This window comes from Taurulus bubalis, assembly GCF_910589615.1.
Source record: "Taurulus bubalis genome assembly, chromosome: 4".
Lineage (NCBI taxonomy): Eukaryota > Metazoa > Chordata > Actinopteri > Perciformes > Cottidae > Taurulus > Taurulus bubalis.
In genome coordinates, this window is record NC_136592.1 from 19267621 (window position 1) to 19289892 (window position 22272).

The following is a 22272-nucleotide window of genomic DNA, read 5'->3' on the forward strand; positions in this document are numbered from 1 at the left end:
GTTCTCTCACAGATACACTCCTGGTGACACCTAATCAGTGTTGTGGCAGGACGAATGGCTTCCAGCCGTCCTTACAGTCTTGTCAAAAACAACAATTCCCTAAAAATCTCTGTCTCTCACGCTCACATACGCTGTTCATACTGTCTTGTCACAACAACATTTCTCCGGTAATTACCAGGGTGGCCGCCCTCCTGCCGCCCCACGATGAATGGGCTGAGCCACCGTGGGTTCGCCCCTCCAGCTATAACTCTACCTAGGACGTCTGCCTACTGCTCTTCGCTGTGGTGGCCCTCAGACAGCAAATTGGCCTGTGAGAAAGACAGAGAAAACAGAGATTTAAACAAGCCCAATGCCTGACTAGAGAGGCAGGAATGCTGGTACACAGACATGAAAGAGCATGCAGACAGATACACACACGTTCATTCACTTTCACCATTTGTCGTACCTGTCTCTGAGGAGTCATTTATAATACAGACAGTCTTTTCCTCTGACCATTGACCAGACAGATGTCTTTCCTTGCACAGAGACACAAGTGCACACACAAGCACACACACAAACCCTGCTGAGGTGATCATTTTGACAGGTGAATATGTCTGAAGAGGAATGAAGGAGTGACGAGGAGGAGAATAAGGAAGGAAGAGTAGGGTGAAATGAACTGATAACTGTATGATGAAGGGTGATAATGTCAGGAAAGGAGGGAAATGGATGGAGGGATGGATAGAAGAAGTGAAGCAGCTGGCAGATCAATACTCAGATCCACAATCTGCATCCACAGAGCAAGCTGCCCCCCACCCCCTCTCTATTATGGACACTGCCAAAAGGTACATTTGGCTTTTTTTCCACAAGTATTTTCTGTCCATGAAAAAAAATACACAGTATGCTGACCCAATACTATCTGTTATACATTTTTAATCACATTAAAATGGGAAAATAATATGTCCGTCACTCTAACTATTAGTCTGCGTTTCAAGAGGATACAAACATTAAAACATTAGTTAAGTATTAAAATCAAGGTTAAAAAAACAAAGTCTGATTTTGCACGTCAAGTTTCTATCCTGACTTGTTACATAAAATAAGCAGGTGCCTTTAACCTCACAATCTCGACAAATAGGCAAACTTACATTAACAGAAGGCAGATACTTTCCAAAGTGTCTTTGTTACGACAGGGCCAGTGAAGTAAGCATTCTTCATTATGTTATTAAGAAAATTCCTACTCTCTAGATGCATTGAACGCATCTCCACCAACTTGGGGAAACTGCTGTGTTGTCGTCAAGACAACAAGTAAACTAGCCTGTGGTAACATGGCGGAGCTGCAGAAAATAGTTGAGGAGTTAAAAAAGGAATACTTCTGCAGAAACAGGTATATGAGTATGTTTCATTAAGGCTTGAAAGTTACAATGTGGCTGTTTTTAAAATGTTTGGCAGTTGAAGCCAAACCATTAACGCTCGCGAGACACCAATCAGCGCGAGCTAAAGTTACTGTCAACACACGCTTTCCTCAGCTAGCATGCGTGTAACGTTAAGGTTTCGCGTTAGCTATCATATAAGTTAAGCTAGGTGTGTAACGCTATAACGTTACCAACCAACAAACAATGCTTGTTACAAAAACGTTTTCGCAAAGACGCCGCTTTAGCCAATGATTTGGGTTTGATAATTATATTGTGAATTGCCAGAACGAAGGTGACGTTCACGTTAATTAAAACAGAGCAGACAACACATGAGGGCAAAGTCTGGCGAAATAACTTGTAGATATTGTCTGTATGGCATATTAAAGTGCGTGTTAGTTATAACTTAGTAGTTATTATTATGTGACTGTGTGCCTAGGCAAGCTGAGGAGAACAGACAGAGGGAAAATCAGGCCGCCACCCAGATTCAGAGCTGGGTCAGAGCCTGCAAGGTGCACGCTTACCTCAGGTAAGATGTGTACATCAACCTAGGTGTGGTGAATGAATATCTGGCTTACAGTTTGAATCTGTAAACCAGATATTTTTGGTAGGCCCACTCCTTCATATGCCATCGTCAAAAAATACAAGCCTTAATATTTTATATACTAATTTGAGGTTTGCTTTCCCCCCTCAGGGTGGAAAAACATTCAGGCAGGACTCTTAAGAGTTAATTTCAAGGGAAACCCTGATACTAGCTCACTCTCATAATTATCCCACTTCTAGAGCTTTGCAAATGGCCTGGAGGAATAAATGTCGCTTGCACTCTGTGCCCCTTTCACACACAGAGAAATGAATGTCCCTATGTCTGTGCTTGTTCTTATTCTGTGACCCCAGCACCATTCTGCAGGGTCAGCAGACAAACTTCCAGACAGTAGGTTAATTCAGATTACTTAAGTTAATTGATCAATGCGTTAAGTGGATAATTAGCAACAATTTTAGCTGCCTAAGTGCAACTCTAGGGTTGTGCTATCCCCACTATAAGCATTGATTTTCTGGGCATATGAATGGCCTTTTGGAAATTGATGGCCTCATTGGAGGCAGAGAATTGCAGTAGACTTGCATTTAGAGTATGTTTGAAGATGAATACAAATGTGGGCCGCCAACTAAAGGGGGTGAAAGGCTCATCGGACATGATCGAAAAAGCCTGGAGGAGCAGACATGTTGTGTGTGTGTGTGTGTGTGTGTGTGTGTGTGTGTGTGTGTGTGTGTGTGTGTGTGTGTGTGTGTGTGTGTGTGTGTGTGTGTGTGTGTGTGTGTATTTTTGAAAGCATGTGTTTGTAAGTGCAATGTTGCCCTGACCTTTTAATTGAACGGCTTTTACATTTGTCTGCAGAAAAAAAGGACTCTTTTCATTCTTGTATTTCAGGGAAAACATTGTCACAGTTTACTATAGCAGTAGTCATTTAGGGGAATTTTGTGATTTCATTATTCATATTTCATTATATACAGCAATGAAATTCTTTCAGCTTTTAGTATTTTTTTGTTACAGCTCTCTCAAGTTCCTCGAAGATTTAAACGATTATTTGTTTTTTTTGACTCAAATCTGTCATTTTTGACCACAGATCAAACAAAGAGAATTCAGAATAAAATTTCACTTCTATGTGCATCTGAATAACTTTTTTCAGTGTTTACTTCATTTCAGCTACTGAACTATACATGTCCAATCATCTGGCTAAATTGACTTTTTTTTACAGCCATCTGCACAAGAAGGCAATCATTATACAGAAGATATGGCGGGGCTTCACAGCAAGGGCACGTTTCAGACAAATGGTGAAGGTAAGCCAGTGCCTGGAATGGCTATAGATATATTGATTATGTTATGATAGCATGCATTAGAATTCAATTGCTATTTTCCTAAGTCTCTGCGTCTGACCTTAAGAAATATAATTCACTCATTACACATTGGTAAATTAGCACTTAGGAAATATGATGCAATATGATAAGGAATTCCATCTATATCTCAGCTCCTCGGATGTATATAAAAAAAAGACGTGGAGAGGAAAAGAGAGAAGGAAAAAGTAGAGGGGGTTGTGTGTATGTGTGTGCTTTAGTAAAACAAGGCCCTATTTTCAGCATATTGCCTCCAACTGCTTCTTAATTGAACAGATTGTTGATACAGGATCCAATACCCAGCTCTCTCACGTATAATTTTCCCCTGGATTGAGTTTTGTAAATGTATCACAACAAGCTATTTATCATGCCTGTAAATTGACTGTTTGCTAAAGCATAACTGCCAGCCGCCGTTTGGGAGGCGTTCAAGAAATGGAAAGGGGGGGTGGGGTTGAGGGGTGTTGAAATAAACGATGAAGGATGTGTCACAACACACATATGGGCTAAAAAGAGGCAGTTTGGTCTCATTTGGAAACAGACGAGCACTAATTTGAATCACTCAAAATTGCCACAGTGCACTATTTTGAATTAGCCCTTAGAGATCTCTCTCTCTCTCTCTCTCTCTCTCTCTCTCTCTCTCTCTCTCTCTCTCTCTCTCTCTCTCTCTGTCTTTATTTTTTTCCTCTCTCACTCTTGCGGACCTTATCATGTGTAATGTGACGTGCACAAAGCCTCATCTCAAAACATCAAGCTGAATTTACAACCTCCTTTCAAGTCTTTGTCTTCCTTCTCCTGCCTCTCCTCTCTTTCTTCCCTGTCATTATTAAAAAAGACGTGTTGAGATATGAATCCCTTTTATGGCCGACTCTCCAGTTTGCTCCTGAAATGTGCCCCCAGTGGTCGGCCGACGTTTGGTGTGCAACGCCTCGTTGAGTGCGCCGCTGAATATTCTCTGGCCTTTTGTTTGTCACTTCTGGCAGGGCTGTCATTGATTATGAAATCCAGAGGAGAGCGTTTGGCCGTCATACATCTCCATTAGCTCGATGCTTGACTACCATAGATTTTCTTGGCCCTTGTCTGCGTTGGTGTATTGAGAGAATACTGTCCTCCCCTTGATACAAAGTCCTGCTAACCACTTTCTCTCCCTCCCTCCCTCTCTCTCTTTCTTTCTCTCTCTACATCCCCCAACTTCTCCTCTTTTTACTCGTGTCTCTCTTGCTTTCCTTCTCTCTTTTTCTGCTCCCTTCCCTCCTCCTTCCCCTCCACAGTGGCCCTATCTGTGCTGCCTCTGTGCAATGTATTATGTATAAAGAGCTCTTTATCTTTGACGCCTGCTGTGGACAGATCAGAGGGCTCGGAGACAAGATGTAACGCCATCTTTTCCTTTGTGTTCACAGGCGGCATATTTTATCATGAAGATGAATTTCTACGAGGAGATGGCGGTCAGGGTAAATATCACCACAGTGTCTTGTTTTAGCAAATGGAGTGTCGTGGGGAGGGGGGACACTCTGTTTCTTTGTGTGTGTGTGTGTGTGTGTGTGTGTGTGTGTGTGTGTGTGTGTGCTGTGAATGGGAGGCCCCGTGAATAGCAGCCTGTAAGCACTTCATCACACCACTTCATTGCAAAAATTGTTCATCATAAAACTTCTTTAATCCCACATGCAGTCTTTTTTTCTTACTTTTTAACGTGATGTAATGTTGACATTACTGTATAATGTATTTATATACATACTTTATGCCTATTATAATAAGGTTTAATACACAGAAGAGAAAATTCAGAATACGTTATTTTAAAATGACTTATTGTATTTATCTCTCAACACACTGAACTTTAGTTGGTCCATTCACTGACAACATTGGCTTGTATCTCAGTTTAAGGAACATTATTTTATTTCTTCCTTTTCCCCTCCTCAGCACGTACTACTGTTTATACTCATAAATCGTAGCGCTGTGACTGATGCTTTGGCACTTTTACACTCACGGATATTGCACAGAAACCTTATATTTTTACAATTCCTTATAGTCGACTCTTTTGGCTAACAGTTTCAATCTGGCTAAACCATTATAGGTTTTTATAGGCCAACAAAAACAATTCACTAGTGTTTAACAAAGAGGGTGTGTTGCCTTCCAGATGGACAAAAATGGTTGCAGTACTTTCATACTGGTGGAAAAGCCTGAAAATTGAGGGCTTTGAGTTTTACGCTTAATAGAAACCCAAACAAATAAAACTGACCACCCTGTCGTTTCAATAAATGTCTCATAATAGGAGCGACATAGATCCAGGGGTAGTGTTTGACCCAGCAATTTTAGGTCATCGGGCGAAAGGTTAGGGGCGATGTCACAATGTAGAGCAGCAGCTTCGGATGTCAGGGAAGAGGTCTTTATTACATATAAATAACCACAGTTTTCTAAAGGAAGCAATAATGTTTTTTTAATGGAAAATGAAGTATGAATGAATAGGGAAGTAAAATGGCTCAGTGGTTAGCAAGTCAAAAAGGTACTGGGTTTGAACTCCTTACTGGCCAAATGAGGCCTTTTCTATGCTATTGTGAAACCAGAACCTGTCCTACGTTATGATGACAGCTGTTGAAAGATAAAAGAAAAAGTCTGTACTACAAAGTATGCCAAAGTGTGTTACGAATTCTTAGATTAATACTGGCACGACGGTGAGCACGGAACTGTAATCTCAGAGGGAGAGAGAGGGAGGCAGAGAGAGAAAGAGAGGGAGAGAGAAAAAAAGTGAATGAGTGAAGGACATCTCTACTCACAGACCATCGTTACCAAATAACTATTCAGTGTCTAAGGGAAAGAGAAAAAGGGCGACACTAAGGGAGAAACAATCATCTCAAAATCCCCCTGTGACACTTCCTTTGAATCAATTTTGATTCTTCTCTTTTTTTTTCTCTTCCGTCCTGTTGTCTTTATCCCAGCTTGGTAGCTAACAGAGGATAATGTATTAGGGCCGTAATAGAAACCAGTGTTTACATGCCGCACCTCGGATTTGTATTAGATTCAACAGCATCGATTTCACTAGTCAACAAAGGTCAGCAAGAACTCGAGAGGCGGCAATTACTTTATTTAAAATTATCTATTGACTGGCAGATCAATGCTAATTCTTATTTTGCTCTTTGTTGTTTTTCCCCATCCTCCACTCCACCTCTACTCTCCTCTTCCCTCTTCTCATAGTGTGATTATTCTTTTACCTGCTATTGTTTTAATCTCCTAATTAGTTTGAAGGACATCCGCCCCCTTGCTTTAAAACGGTCCACTGGTGTGTGTGTGTGTGTGTGTGTGTGTGTGTGTGTGTGTGTGTGTGTGTGTGTGTGTGTGTGTGTGTGTGTGTGTGTGCTAGCTTATCTGCAGCCTCCCCAATCAATGTGGACGAATACAGTTAAACATATGGAGCTGTGACAGCTGTCTGTCCTCCCTTGGATTGTCGCTCCATCACTGCAGAATTTTTTTCTGTTTGGTTTTTTTCTGTGTCGTCTGCAAGTTTGTGCAAGTAATGAGAAGAATTTTTGGCAAAAATGTATTTAGATATCACATATAATGATAAAATCATACAATTGTCTGTTGACGACAATGACGAAACATGCCATAACCAATCATGCCTTTCCTCAAAGTTTACCTTAAGGCCTGTCTGTTAGGAGCAAGTGTATTTAGGGTTCATTATTAAAATATATTCTATGTCGAACAAATTATTTATTTTAATATTTGTTAATAATTAAGTATCAAAGTTGCTGCACTTCCATATCTCCCATATCCCATCTGGATGGTGCAGATGTTGAGGTGAAGAATTTAAGCCAGACTGTAGAAATAAAATGGGGAGGCATCATTCCAGCTATAATGATGCCTCTCAAACATTTAATTTCACTTCATATCACACATTACTTTGCACTTATATATTCTCTTTATCATTAACAGTCAGCACCAAAAGTGTTATTTGTGCTTGTACTAGTGTACATAACTGTAAGCACATCTCAATTATGAAGATATAAACCAACTCAGACTTTTATGATCAATATTTTATCAGCGCTGTCTGCTGTCCTCAGCGCAGAAGAGAGGGCCGGACGACCAACACTCGTAGTCAGCTGTGAAGCAGCTGATGAAATTATCATCATCTGTAAGATAACGTCAAATAGTGTTTAGGAACTGCGGAACAGAGCTTCATTAGTTTTCAATAATTGTCTTATACTGTGCATATATCACCAAGTATGATCTTAGTTTTCATTAAGTGTTTGTAAGTAAAATCGCCACAGTGACCACAACTTTATTTATTTATGGTTTATTCTATAGAGACAGATACAGCATACTGAGCACAAACAAACTGTCAATGTGTAGAAATAAAGCCAGTAATTGAATAAATTGTGTTCACCTATCAAATTTCCTTTTTTTGTTAATAAATGAGTGGTGCATAACATTGATTGTTGCGATCATTTTGGAAGCAATCAGTCTGACAATAATAAACATAAATACTACTCGAGATGTGTCATGTTGCACGATAGTCTGGCTGCGTAAATGGAAGAAATAGGAGACCCATTGATCAACAGGCTCATGTCCACGCATCAACATTCATAAGGTGCTTTGCATTGACCATTTATGTTTGAATGTGGGCGTGTAGAGGGCTGGACCAGCTACGCACATTTACAGGTTGATTTGGGATATGTTTATATATAAACATTTGGGATATATGGGAATATGTTTTCCCTTCAGTGCATTTCCTCTTTTGAAGGTATGCAAATATTTAGTGGGGATCCTATCACTGTTTTACAAATGAGACCTTTGAAGAATACCTTTGTCCTGCTTTAATCCCTCACAGATCCAGCGGAGATGGAGAGGATTCTTTGTCAGGAAGTATGTTCATAACTTCTACGCACGCAAGAGCTATCTGAAAGGACTTTCCAGGAAAAATGAACTTGTCAGGTAAAATCCATGTAATAGTGTTGTCAGTGAGGCCCCAGAACAGACCGTTTCATATCAAACAATTAAATGAATACTGCACAATATGCCGAGTTCCTCAGTGAACTTTTTGTAAAGGTGTTTACTTCTCCCACTTCTCTTCTCTGTCTCATTCACCGTTTCACCATTCACCCTGGAACTGAGTCAGCTAGTACATGTCATTCAAGATGAATTGATTTGATTAGTGTAAAAGCCAGTTGGTAGAGAGAGAGAGAGAGAGAGGGAGAGAGAGAGAGGGAGAGAGAGGGAGAGAGAGAGAGGGAGAGAGGGAGAGAGAGAGAGGGAGAGAGAGATAGAGAGAGAGAGAGACAGACAGACAGACAGACAGACAGACATCCTCTAAAGCGCTGAGGGCTAATAGAGAGAGAGAGAAGTGAACGATGTGAAGAAATTAAAAATTAGCCTCTGATTTGAACCGCAGCTTGCGCATTAATAAAACATCCTGTGCTCCAGGGCTTACTGCTAGAGATACGCCATCTTTTATTTTTAACAAAAAAAAACATCACGTTTAGCTTATAGTCACATTTTTAATGCTGCTGATATATTTTACCGGAACATATCTTTAGGCTTCTGCTAAAATTAAATGTAAATTTGTTAAAGTGCTTCTTGGATCACTGACTTTCCCCCTCACGTCCCCACCAGCGTTCAACCTTTCCTCCACACTCATTGCCCCTCTTAGAGGTACGGGGAACTAGGTTGTTAAAGTCCATTAAGAGCGTTGCCACTTTCGTATTATATCACACAACGACCGACACAAACACACACAACTCTTTAAAGTGTTTTAACACAATACCTGTGACACCAATTGTAGAACTGGTAAAATTCAAATAATTAATTACTGGTCTTGCAGACCACTATATATATATTTTTGTATTGCCCTTGAATAAAAAGTACTTAGAATGAGCATTTACAGAAGTCATAGAGAAAATAGTAACATTCCCTTTAAATCACCTTGGTGTAAAACACAAAGAGCACACTAAGTAAATAACTGTAAAAATAAAAGAAGAGAATTCAAGGAGCATGAGATATGATGCCATTTTTCTTTTGGTTTGGTCTTACTGTTTCATTATCAGCTGTGACATCCCAAGTCTCACACACACACACACACACACACACACACACACACACACACACACACACACACACACACACGCACACATACACACAGCCCCTCCTCCACAGTGGTTTGGGGTGTTGAGGTCACTTTCTCTCAAGTTAATCACATGTTTATTTAGTGCTGCCGGGGTCACGATCAATTAACGCCGTGCCGGCGTTTATTTAAAATATCCTTTCTGTGTTAGCGCTGAGCCCTCGGATCGCACGCTGCCTGATCACTCACCCCGCAAAGGTCCGCTATTTAATCCACCAGCATGCTCCCTCCCTCTTGTAAGTCTGTCTGTCTGTCCAAACCGCTGCATAAATTATTCAAAGTTGGACTAATGGTCCCCATTTAGTGCAGGCTGATCGGCTGCGCATGGTAATGATATAGGAGTAATACATAGACTGCCGAACCTCTCTCTCTTCTCTCTGACTCTGTTTCAGTCCCTCTTTCTCTGTCATGACATATCTCCACCGCACAAAACCATCTGTGTCATTTCATTAGGTACAGCATCCAGCTAATAAATGCTACTTACAATACCCTCTTCTATCCCCTGTTCTCACTACACCTCCCTCCCTCAATCTCTGCCTCTCTCTTTCTCCTTCTCTTTCTCAATCTATTTTGCTCTATATCTTTCTCTCCCTATCTGCCACCGGTTCACTGTGCTTCAGTGTCCATCCTCATTCATCGTTCCTTTCCCTCTGCATAGCCTAATGAAGTCAGGACCCCGGTGCAGTCCCCACTCTGCCATAGTTTTCCTTGATACCCCAACAATTTATCACTTTGTCAGGGAGACACTTACAGTTCCTGTGCTTTAATAAGGGCATGCAGTGGGACGATTGGGGCAATTAGGGAAGCGGAGCAAGCACGCTTTGCATATTTACTAAATGTGCTCGTGTCATCGCTGTCGCCACCAACACGGCCTGTTGACTGCATGAATTATTCTTCTATCTGAAATAAACAGCTGGGTAATTATTACTGCCATAATCAGATAAATAATTCTCCCTGTGATGTTGCAACGACAAGTCTTTTAACTTATCCTAAAGAGAACAAGGGAGAATTTATGGACTTGCTGTTGCAAGCTGAGCAGCACTATTTTTTTTTTATTTTCCTCCTCTAGTGCTTTGCTGTCTCTCCTCCCCTCTGTACTTTTTTCCTGTCTCTCTTTACTTTAGCCTTCTTCGTTCCTCCCTCTCTTGTGTCCCTCTCAAGGACATTCATGAAAGGAGAACTGCTATGGTGGAGAGAGTGCGGGCCTGGAAGCGCGCCTGCCCTGCGATCACTCTCTGCTTCTCTGCGTCAGTCTTTCTTTTGCTGCTCTTTCTTTCTGATCCAGTTTTGGTGGAAACAAGTTCCCTCCTTCAGTCTGATTGGATTTGTATAGTGTGTGTGTGTGTGTGTGTGTGTGTGTGTGTGTTTGTGTGTGTGTATGTGTATGTGTGTGTGCGCGTGTGTGCGTGCGCGTGCGTGTGTGTTGAAGTATAATCTGGGTGCTCTGCTCTCCCTGCCTTTTTATGAAATTACTTTGGAGAAAAAGAATGCAGAATGTTATGAAATTGTAAATGTTTTTTTTCTTGTTGAATAAGAGGAATATTGATTTTAGTAAATTAGTTAATCAATCACTGAAACGATACACTGTGTTATGAGGGTGTTGAATTGAAGGCTCAATACATTGAGCCGGTCACTGTCTAAATTGACTGGCTGAATTGACTACCCCGTCCTTGCCAGCTATTGAATCATTTAATTGGACCAATTAAACAGCCAATCAGGTCAAGCCTCCATTAACTATTTAGAAACTGGCCAATTAGCTGCTCTGGTGCTGGCCTGGACGACCGCAGATGTGGCCTGCTGCTTCACTCTCTGATATCACATCAGCCCTTGACGCCACATTGTGAACCAGGTAGTAAATTATTGAGGAAGAAGTGAGAAACTTAGCTGTACTATATTATCCATTTAAATAAGTTAACAGTCCAGGGTGAAAATGTCAGTTTGAGTTTCAACTATTTGGAAGTAGTTTAAGAATGCTTGATTATCTTGATATAGTTCAGCAGCCATCAAAAGTAATCGGGAGTCAGAGTGCTCGTACTACATTGTATGGCATGCTCAGCACATTATAACCATCCAATAATCACTATAATGGAGTATATGCAATTATATAATAATGCCATAATGTGCAAAATAACTTAAACTGTAATCTATATATCAAATGACTATTTCATAGGAGGATGACATTGTATTAGTATAATGTAATATACTGAAATGATAGTTTAATTAGATCACATTTATAGTAATACTCTTATCTCTTATTAACTTAAAATATCCCTTTCATGATAGGTTAACAAGTTTATCTTTACATAATTATCAGTATGTACAATGAGTCCATATGTACATTGAAACAGGTTTTGCTTGCTATAATCACTCCTCCTGTTCATATTTTTTCATGTGCTTTCAATCTAAGAGATTAGGGACAAAATCTGCATAAAAAATGTAATGTTTTGTAAACGCCCTGTTTTTGTTACTATCCTTCCACTGCAGCTCAATAAAGACACACTGCCCAGAGACAGTTTTATATAAAACGACTAACTTTGGAAGATACCTATATGATTTGCCTAACTCAGAATGCTGAAGCTATAGCTCCCTATATGCTTTTTTAATATACAAAAGTTGAGTTATACTGACCAAGTTGATTCCTAGCAAGGCCTCAGCATAGGTTAATAAACCAGATACAACAACAACACATCAATACATATCACATAATTACAAGCCAGTGGTTTACCGCACTGTTACTTCTTTTATCCTTCATTCTTTCACTCAGTCAAATACACATACGGTCTCTCTCACAGACACACACACTACACATGCACTCAGTGCATGTGCTGCGTGCCGAACAAGGCTAATGAGGGTTGTATGTTGTGGCGGCTGGTTGGGTCGACACAGATCGAGGTGCCTTCAGCCGTTACAAATCTGTTTGGCTTTTGTCCACTACACAGCAATTAATAACACTGGGGCTGGGGGGCAGGGAAGCAAAGGTCACCCATTCAGCCTGACACACACACACACACACACGCACACGCACACGCACACACACACACACACACACACACACACACACACACACACACACACTGATACAGTTACACTTAAACACTCAGGCACACACATACATGAATAGGTCCTGACCCTCGAAAACATTTCCTGTCTGTTTTTAAGGCAACATTAATGAACAACGGACCGGGAATACACACACATACTATAAACATACACCAATTGGTTTGGGATTCAGACCGTCCCACACGAAACCCAAACTTTATATTTTCATTAATATGTAATATCCCTGTGAGGCAGGCAGACAAATCGAGGCCAAGCAACCTCTATATTCACTATACACACACACACACACACACACACACACACACACACACACACACACACACACACACACACACACACACACACACACAATATCACATATAGACATACAGCCGCACATCTATGCACACAGTCTTAAATTACTGTGCTTAATATTGTATAGACACACACAGACACATTTAGACTTGCTCGCATTCTTGCCACACACACACACACACACACACACACACACACACACACACACACACACTGCTCTGCATATTTCATTTATTTTGTAATTTAATCCGGTGCTGAGGAAGGAATGAGAATGCAAAGGCAATGGGAACGGTGTTGTGATTTCTTTTTAAATGTCAGTAGCCGCAGAATGTGTTAACCTCACATTACAGACACACTATGAATATTCTGATTCCTCTGTGGAGGCTTGTAATTGAAAAGAGAAGTTGGGCAGAGAAAGAAACTGTAGCGAAGGAGAGAAAAAAGGAAAGATATAAAAAGAGAGAAGGATACTCTCATTGGTATTGCTCTCGTGGAATTAGATTGGCTTTACTCTTAGCTGTGTGTCCGAGTGTGTATTTTGTACATTATCATGGCATGTGTGTTTTAGTAATTGTTTCCAATTCCCTTTTTAAGTTATTACCCCCTTGTAACAATAAGGCTGTGTGATTGCAAAATGAAATTGCTGTGTACGGGCTTTTAATGCATCCCATTTAGCCAGCTTCGCTTAACAGATGTCACAGACGGACCTGTCCTGGCTGCGGTGATGAAATATATCCATCATCCCCCCACTTATAGCCTTTTGCGCTCTCACTTTGCTGTTTTCCTTCCAAGCTGTGTCATTCTTCTGTTTTTCTCTCGTAGCTCCTCTGTCTTTCCACGTCTGTCCCAGGCTCTCTTTTATCATCAGGCAGTTGTTTATTCATCTGAAGGACACTGCAGGGAATTGACAGCTTTATGACACAACACTGTGCTTTTTTATTGATATAGTGTTAAGAAGTAAAGTATCATCCCTATCCTTATCATCAAAACATATAATTGTTATAGCGTTCACATGAGTGTGTGAGTATGATTAACTATTGCTCTTGTACGAATTAGATTGATTTGGCCACTTATAAAGCAACAGAATTGTATCAAAGATGTCAGTGTAAAATAATGAGTAAACATATTCATACTTCTTTTAATGTATTGTACAATGCATATTTTTTGTATTCATGTTTAACTTTGCACCCTGTCAAATACCCATAATTTAAATTAATTACCTGGAAGTTTAGAATTTGAATTGGAGAATTATTTGGTAATGGCGTGTGTGTCCTGTAGGATGGAACTAGATGAACTTGAGGAACTCCAGAAGAGAGAGAGAGACTGTCTGGAGATGGTGAAAGAGCAGACAGCCAAGGTCTACCAGGCTCACCGGCTACACCACCTCCTCAGTACGAAGCAGGTTGGTCGACGGGAAAACAAACACAATCTCACAATACAATATTTGACCAGAGGCCGATATTAAATTGGGATTCCTTCTTAACTGCATCAAACATATTTTACATTACATTTAATTTAACTTGATGGCTCCATTTACAGACACTTTGTCAAAACTAATAAGAGTATCAGCAACAAAGTTAGTGAAAGCAGCGGGATGAATGTGGTGTGTTACTTTATGTGAAGGAGTGGGTAATATGTATGTATGTGCGCAATTGAATTGAAAGAGAAAGCCTCAAAGAGCAGTGAATTTGTAATTATTCATTAATAGTTCATCATATAGTAAGTTGAGTTAATATAATTGTATAGTACTCTAGTTATAAACACATAGTGACCTTAACTAAGGTTGAAGTTACAGGCAACCAACTTCCGAGGAACCTTGCACTAAGAAGTACACACATACCCATACACACAACTGCACATGCCCAGCTAAAGATGCAGAGGCGCACATAGGCACCGGGATAAGTGTTACAGATAGGGGGCTCCTCCAAAAAGAGGCCGGAGGGAAAGAAAAGAAAGGGTCGTCTTTCTTTCCTTCTTTTGTTAACACAGGTGGGTTGTGTGGAGTGGAGTTGAGGTGTGTGTGCGTGTGTGTGCGTGCGTGTGTGTGTGCGTGTGTGTGTGTGTGTGTGTGTGTGTGTTTATGAGTAAGTATGTGTCTTCATGGCTCTTCTGATGTGCTGAGTGGAGTATTTTAGTGCTTCCCCTGGCACAGGTGTGCATGTGTGTGTGGTATTCACGTATCTCTGTGACTCCCCACTGGGATCATAATGAAGACAAAGCACACTGGTCACTGTTGATTCAGCACCACTACTCCTGTATCTCTCAGTGTCTCTCGCTCTCTCTCCGTCATGCCTGTGCAACTAGCGTCGTCATCATCTGGCTTGCTACCTACTTCCTGCAGGTATCCCATGTTCACCTAAGGCTCTAACATGGACACAACTTCCAGGCATTTGTTTTATGAAGTTGGGGTACACTGGAGTGCGGTAGAGTTTTCTATTTGTCAGATCATGTTTGACTCTCCAAGAGCTTTAGATTAGTTGTATACCCATGTGTTTATTGTTTTAATAATTTATATGTAACAATAACATGTATTTCATGAATAACCAAGAAGGAAAGAAAGCAAGAAGAAAAGTTTGCATGCTCTTCCCCGCCCTCTGTCCATTTCTTCCTCCCTCTCTCTCTCTTTCTCTCTCTCTCTCTCTCTCTCTCTTTCTCTGCATATGGCAGGGGACTCTCTCCCTTCGTAGCTCTGACCTTGTCAGCAGTGAATAGATGGCTCTCCTACACAGTTCATCCTTCCTCACTTCTCGGACCCCAGCCCACACACATACACACACACTCACACACACAGCTTACCAAAAGGCCCCAAGTCCCCATGACAGAGACAGAGATGGTGTGTTCCTGGGGTCAACATCATTGCTCTTCCTGTAGCTAGGTTGGTACTTTTGGGCTTGTGTGTGTGTACATGTGTGTGCACACATGTGCGTGAATGCATGTTTGTGTGTGTATCTTTAAATTGGCGAGAATTATGTTTGTGTCTGTGTTTGTGTGTCTTCTGACTTCTGTCCCTTCCTGTTTTAGATAGGTGTGTACACTGATCCCCAATGTATGTCCTTCACTGATACTGAATACTAAAGCAATTTCATTAAATACACAGAAAATCCTGATATTGAGGGTTTTGACTTTCACTTCTTCAGATTTTGCTGAGTGGTTTATTGTAAGAATAACTTTGAGTATTCAGTCAACACAAGCTGATATGCTTAATTTCAGTCAAATGTTGTCATTTTTGCCATTCTGTCGTTTTGATATTTTTAACGGTCAGGACCTTTATTTGAAACTCTAAAAAGGAACAAATGCTGCTGCAGCAATACATTTGTAGAAGGAATACAGTAACAGCACGTGGAGTTGGTGCAAGCTTCAGTGGCAAAATAGTCTTTTAAGGACAATGTGCCATTTTAAATTAAAATGTATGATTGAGTAAACACTGAGAAGTTATTTTAAAAGATGCCATATACAATAAGTATACAATAGTAGACTGTACCTCATTGTTTTGGGTATTTTATATGTAATAATATTAACTGTCATCTGTTGCCAATATACATTTTATCCATGTATTTCGATGCATGTGTGCCTCTGCTAACTAGATTTATAAAACAAAGATAACGCATTAGCTGGATGTTCAGCTTTGTGCTGGCACAAAGAAAATGCAAACTGTCAGGTAGAACTATGCTGTTATCCAGTTGTGTTTATAACCAATGGTTAGAGATATAAGGATCAGTTGAGTTGAATGAATTTATCTCTCCTCATTCTGAAACACTTGACATTTATAATCAAAAGTACTCATGATGTGATAATGAAACATTTACTAATTAACCAGTCTGTTAATATGTTATTTTAAAAAGAGTGAGGTTTGGGTCGATATAGTAGGAGCCAATTCCCACTTATGCCCTTTCTCTCTCCTCTCTCTTCGTTGTCCCAGTCTTTTAGAGTGGCCTAAATAGCAAGCGGTGTTATTAGCATATAGAGTAGATACAGAGTCCTCCAACTCAAAGCTTTGGTCTGGTAATTAACACTCAGGCAAAAGGATCACTGTGATTTGAATAATTATTACTGAGGCCGTCTGTGGCAAATCTCTACCCACTTCAGAACAGGGGAGGCAAAGTTTTGTATTTGTGTGTGTGTGTGTTGTTCTTATGAACAACTAGATTCAAGTCTTGAATAATGCCACATTTGACACGGATGCAGCGAGGCTGTCTCAGTAGTAATTTGTTGTTATCTATGTATCTGTGTCAAGTGCAGCGCTGAACTGTTCTAGCCAAATATTTAACCTGGCAAAAGCATTTGGTTGGCCAAGATGTTATAGATGTTGTAGATGCCATGTTGTATCCATTTGAGGCAGTGAACATCAACAACTATTGTGAGCAGGGACACAGAATAATTCTTTTTTTTTAAGTTTAGGTAATATGGATAATTTGAAGGGCATTAAAAGGCAGAACTTTTAAAAACTACATGGAAAAGGTTGTTAACAAAACTGATGTTTCAAATTAACTCTGAATATTGCCCGTATTAGTTTAAATGACTAACAGTTGTTGGTTTCATTTTAAGCTGTCCCAGGAGGAGGCCCTTCTTTTATTTGATGGTTCCCCTGATATACAGCATTATGTTTAGTTTTCCCCCAAACTCTAAATGGATTTTAATACATTATAATGTTTGGGGAGTAAAACACCCAGGAGAACATCCTGGTGCCTCAAAACCCAACAAGTATAATACAACTAATAATGATAGTCCAATGTCCTTGGTTTGAATCAGGGTGGGGACCCCTGTTGCATCATTCCCCTTGCATGTGTTTATCTTTTCCTTGATGTTTTCAGTTACACTACATTATAGTCAGTTAGTGAGAGTAATATCCCTATAGCCATTCAGAAATGCATCTCAGTGACAAAATGTATGTATCTGATCACATCGCATTGCTCACATTGATAGTCTCTCTCTCTCTCTCTCTCTCTCTCTCTCTCTCTCTCTCTCTCTCTCTCTCTCTCTCTCCCCCCTCAGTGCCCTGGAGTCTTCAACTCTCCATTTAGGCCAGCCCCCCATGAGATGGAACTACTGCTGAGGCAGGTCAAGTACCAGGCCCCCACCAGGCTGTCCCGCGGGGGCAGGGCTTGTCCCTTGGGCACGCCTGCCCCAACAGCCCCACGTTTCCCTGGGACTCTTCCATCCCCATGGATTGAAACCACTGCAACCTACTGCTCCTCCAGGCCTATTCTGCCCCCCATTGCCATCAAGAGACAGCAGGTGAGATGGTACAAGCTCGAACCATGACATACATGAACAGGTGGAGGCAGAGCAACAGAGCTGAACAATATAATGAGAATATAAAAGAGACTGTAAGGGGGAAGAATGAGAAAAAAAGCAATAGAGCATGCACAAGAGGTGGAAGAGAGTAATAAGTGTCATACTAATTATTAAAGACCCCCAGCATCCCCTTCTTGTCTCAATTGAGATGGCTCTTGATGAAAGCAGAGATCCTTTAAAACTCCTTTTAAAGAAGAATTACATCATTAAACCATGGCAGACAGCTCTCTTGGGGGCTACTGCACAGAGCTGTTTAGTGTCTTCAGTGAGAACTGTATGTGTGACTGTGTGGCTGCATGTTACTATCAAAGGTTTGTGTACCACAGCGTGTAGGTGTACATCCAAAGTGTGTCCCATGGGCAGCTCTCATTTGTGTTCCTCATCAATTCAATGTGGCTTGTCCAAACAGTATGCTCTGTGCTGTGGCAGGCATTTATTTACATGCCATTTTGTATCTTTAGGGATCTTCCTGTTACCATATTAATGCTGCATCAACAACTTGAAAAAGAAACTCTCAAGAACACAGTCTTGATATGCCATAAGGTTATCAAGTTAATATGGCTAAACATCACGCCTTATTACACATTTATAAGACAGCAACATGGGTATGTTGTAATTTTCTTTCTTGAGAATGAATCTACAATTTACCATCGTCCAGCTGTGCAGTTGTGATGTTGATTATTTGATGAGGAGCCATTCCACCATTTGTGTTATTTACGCTCTGTAGCTCTTTATGGCAAAGCGCTTTCCCTATTATTAGTTTCTAGTAATGTAAAACATAAGTGAGCAGAAATGAGGCGTGGATCCGTCTCGTTTTATTAGCTGCACTACACACACACACACACACACACACACACACACACACACACACACACACACACACACACACACACACACACACTCAGACATGTCTCCAGCTGGCTGTAGTTAGGGTGAGTTCATTAATGATGTCAGGAAGGTCTCTTGGTGCTGACATGGAGAATAATACATTTTACATCTATATTTATAGACGTCTGTCTTTCTCGGTCTCTGCCTTCCTTTGTTTCTCTGTTTTGAGCGTGTGTGATTAGTGTAGGAAGACCCCTTTCTTTATTTTGCACTCACCCCTACACCCCACACCTCCTTCCTCCCTGGTGTGATAACTATCTAGTGGTGATGGATAAGGTTGAGGTGCTGGCTGTGGAAGTGGTCAGGCCAGGCCACCGATCCCGTGGCGATAGGAGCAAGGACAGGGTCCCCGTCCCTCCCTCTATCTCTCCCCCGTCATCCTCCCTCCTTTTTAAACACTAAACAACAACTGAAGGTCACCTCAAACAAAGCAACAACATTTAAGTTAATCTGCACTGCACAAAGTGTAACGACCCTATTACGAAATGTCATATACACTTCTACAAGTAACACAGTAATTCATGTTTCGTGGTTGCATTTTGTTATTCTTCTTAACCAGACCCATACAAGTGTTTACATTTGTTTAGTATCTGTAACTGAAGATATCCTTGCATTTAGAATAGCCAACATTTCACTTTTTGATTTACTTGTTAAGACAGTAACCACGCTATTAAATATGTTTCAAGTGTATTCAATATCTTTCGTTCAATAGCATCATGAAGTCTCAAGGCGATGTAGGGGGGAGAAGTGAGGTTGTTCCTAAAAACAAGATTTTGTTGTCTTTGTAACTTTGATATGTCAGTAGACATCATAAACCCATCGCTCTAGGGTAGGAGCCACAATGTCAAGAAGATGTACAAGGAATAAAATTGACGGACAGCTGTTTAAAGTTTAACTGACTTCTTGAAAGATTTGGTCCCAAAGATTTGTGTGGAAGTTGAGAGAGAAAAAACAGGATCTATATTTCATGCACCTCCATTCCAAGCAGTTTAAGATTAAATTAAAGATAGCGATTTTTATTGTATGCTCTTATAGGTTTTTATTTGGCCAATGGAATCGGTTTCACACATTGATCACAAACTTAGAAAGTGAAATTGCCTTTTATTTTATTCAGGTGTTATTTCTAAGGCTTCAATGCTGTGATGATATTGCTTGGGCACATGAAACAACTACCAAAAACATTGCAAATGAAAGGAATGCATGTGGAAAAAATAGAATAAAGCATATTATAACTTGAAGTAGGGGAAGATAAAGCTTCATTAAACTAAGTTAATCGGACTATATGTGCAGCTGTGTGCATGTTTTCTCCTCTTTTCACCATCTTGCTCACTCTTTGTAGCTCCTCTCTCTGCTCTGTCCCTCACTTTTACTCTGGCATGCTTGGTCTCCTGGTTTCCTCTTTCTCTTGCATTATTGAATATTTTTCCCTTTGACACCTTTCTCTCCCTCCTTCTCTGATTCTCTCTTTGTCACAGTGTCACAGGAGGAGAGATGAAGAGGATTGGCCTCTGGTTTTAGCTGTAAGCCATCACTACCTATGAGAGAGGGATCAGAGAGAGGAAGGCCGAGTTTTCAGACAGAAAGATACAGTGATCATTATCTCATTCTTGTGTATGCTGTGTGTTGTGATTATGCCAGGTTCTGTTCAGAGAGCCAGGGGAAGTATGGGAGCAGCGCGTGCATTGTCCTGACCTGACGTTGCGTCTGCAGACCTCCTACACACACCTGGAGGAGGCCCAGAATCAGCTTCGACAACGCGACTCCATAGGAATCCCCACTGGCACATTGTGAGAACGCTACGCACATGCATAATACACACATAAACAGACTCACAAACACATTTGACTTCAAAAGCATTCTCATATATAATCACACACACATAAAGCATGTGTTTCGTAAAAGGTTTTAGTTAATTATGTTATTTATTTATTCCATTTACACCAAGGCATACTTGCTTGTAAAAACATACAGGAGTGGACACATTCATGTAACTTTAAGAAGCAAATGGACACATCCTTATGATGAAAACTGATGGATGTATTCCAGGAGATTATTTTACTTCAGAACGGGTTTATAACTCACTGCCCCTGCTTTATTTCAAGTGTGTGTGTCTCTGATAGAACACTTGGCTACAACCTCATTACTACTTAGTTGTGTTTGTGTGTGTGTGTGTGTGTGTGTGTGTGTGTGTGTGTGTGTGTGTGTGTGTGTGTGTTAGCTGAACTGCAACCTTCATGACATAACCTTTTTTGTTGTTGTTTCTCTTCTTTTTCGCCAACCAGAGGAACAGGAAGTATGCTCCACCAGCTGAGCCACAGCAGAAACTCTACTCAGCCAGCCAACTCCAAGAGCTTCAGATAGTGTATTACATACTAACCCCAAGAGGAGGTAGGTTGAAAACAACAAACACAAACATGATGTTTTTTTGTATTATTATCATCATTTAGTTATTGGCTATACCTTTACCTACTAAACGTAGCTTTAGTTTTCATCTTTGGAGACAACACACCACCTCGCCCTCAAGCTGTGCAGAGATGCACAGCTGATGACTCCTTCCACACACAGAACCCATCAAGGTGGAAAACACTGCTCTAGATTTGTAGTAATCCAATAATAATTTTATGGTGATCATACAGTTATTATAGAAACATCAAACTCAATCAATGTCAGACCTCTGTTAAACTCAGGTCTAGAACTGGAACATTGAGCCAGTTCAGATGACGGCAGTCACTGGTTTATCCTTGGGTTGCCTGAGGTTGGGTCTACAATGTATTATTCTCCTCTAAAAGAAAAGAGAATAAGAGAGACGCTGTACAGTCTAACCCTTTCAACTTGAGTTGCACATATTTGTCAAAAGTGACAGCAATTTAATAAATCGCCACTCTCCATCACACACATATGCACATCCATCCACCCACACACATACACACAATTCCCAGTTATGCCCTCCACTGACCCCTCTCCATGTATACGTAAATTAGGTGTATGTGTGTGAGAGTATAAGTATATAAGAGAGAGAATGTATGTGCGTGGGCCCTGCGGTCTGGTCCAGGCATTAGGTAATTGACTGTGTCTTTGCTCAAGGCCTTTCATGGATCACCATCCTTTATTAGCTCACTTCCCAGCACACACACACACACACACACACACACACTCTCTCACACACACACACGCACGCACACACACACACACACACACACACACACACACACACACACACACACACACACACACACACACACACACAGTTCCCAGCAGCTCCACCCCAACCTCTTACCCCCCACCACCAGCACCCAGACCCAATTGCCCGGAAACGAGGAGTGAAACAAGAAAGAGAGAGAGGAGCAAGGG

At 40.8% G+C, this 22272-nt stretch overlaps 1 protein-coding gene across 1 annotated transcript; it reads left to right on the top strand.

Moving 5' to 3' along the window:
• Positions 1-1301: 1301 nt before the first annotated feature.
• On the top strand, positions 1302-21282 carry spata17 (spermatogenesis associated 17; the record flags this gene model as incomplete). The annotated part of the gene is made up of 9 exons (XM_079217314.1): positions 1302-1360; positions 1825-1914; positions 3140-3221; positions 4673-4723; positions 8095-8198; positions 14017-14140; positions 17731-17973; positions 20575-20708; positions 21204-21282. The coding sequence occupies 9 exons, from the start codon at positions 1302-1304 to the stop codon at positions 21280-21282; spliced, it is 966 nt and encodes a 321-aa protein (XP_079073440.1).
• Between the last annotated feature and the right edge of the window lie 990 nt (positions 21283-22272).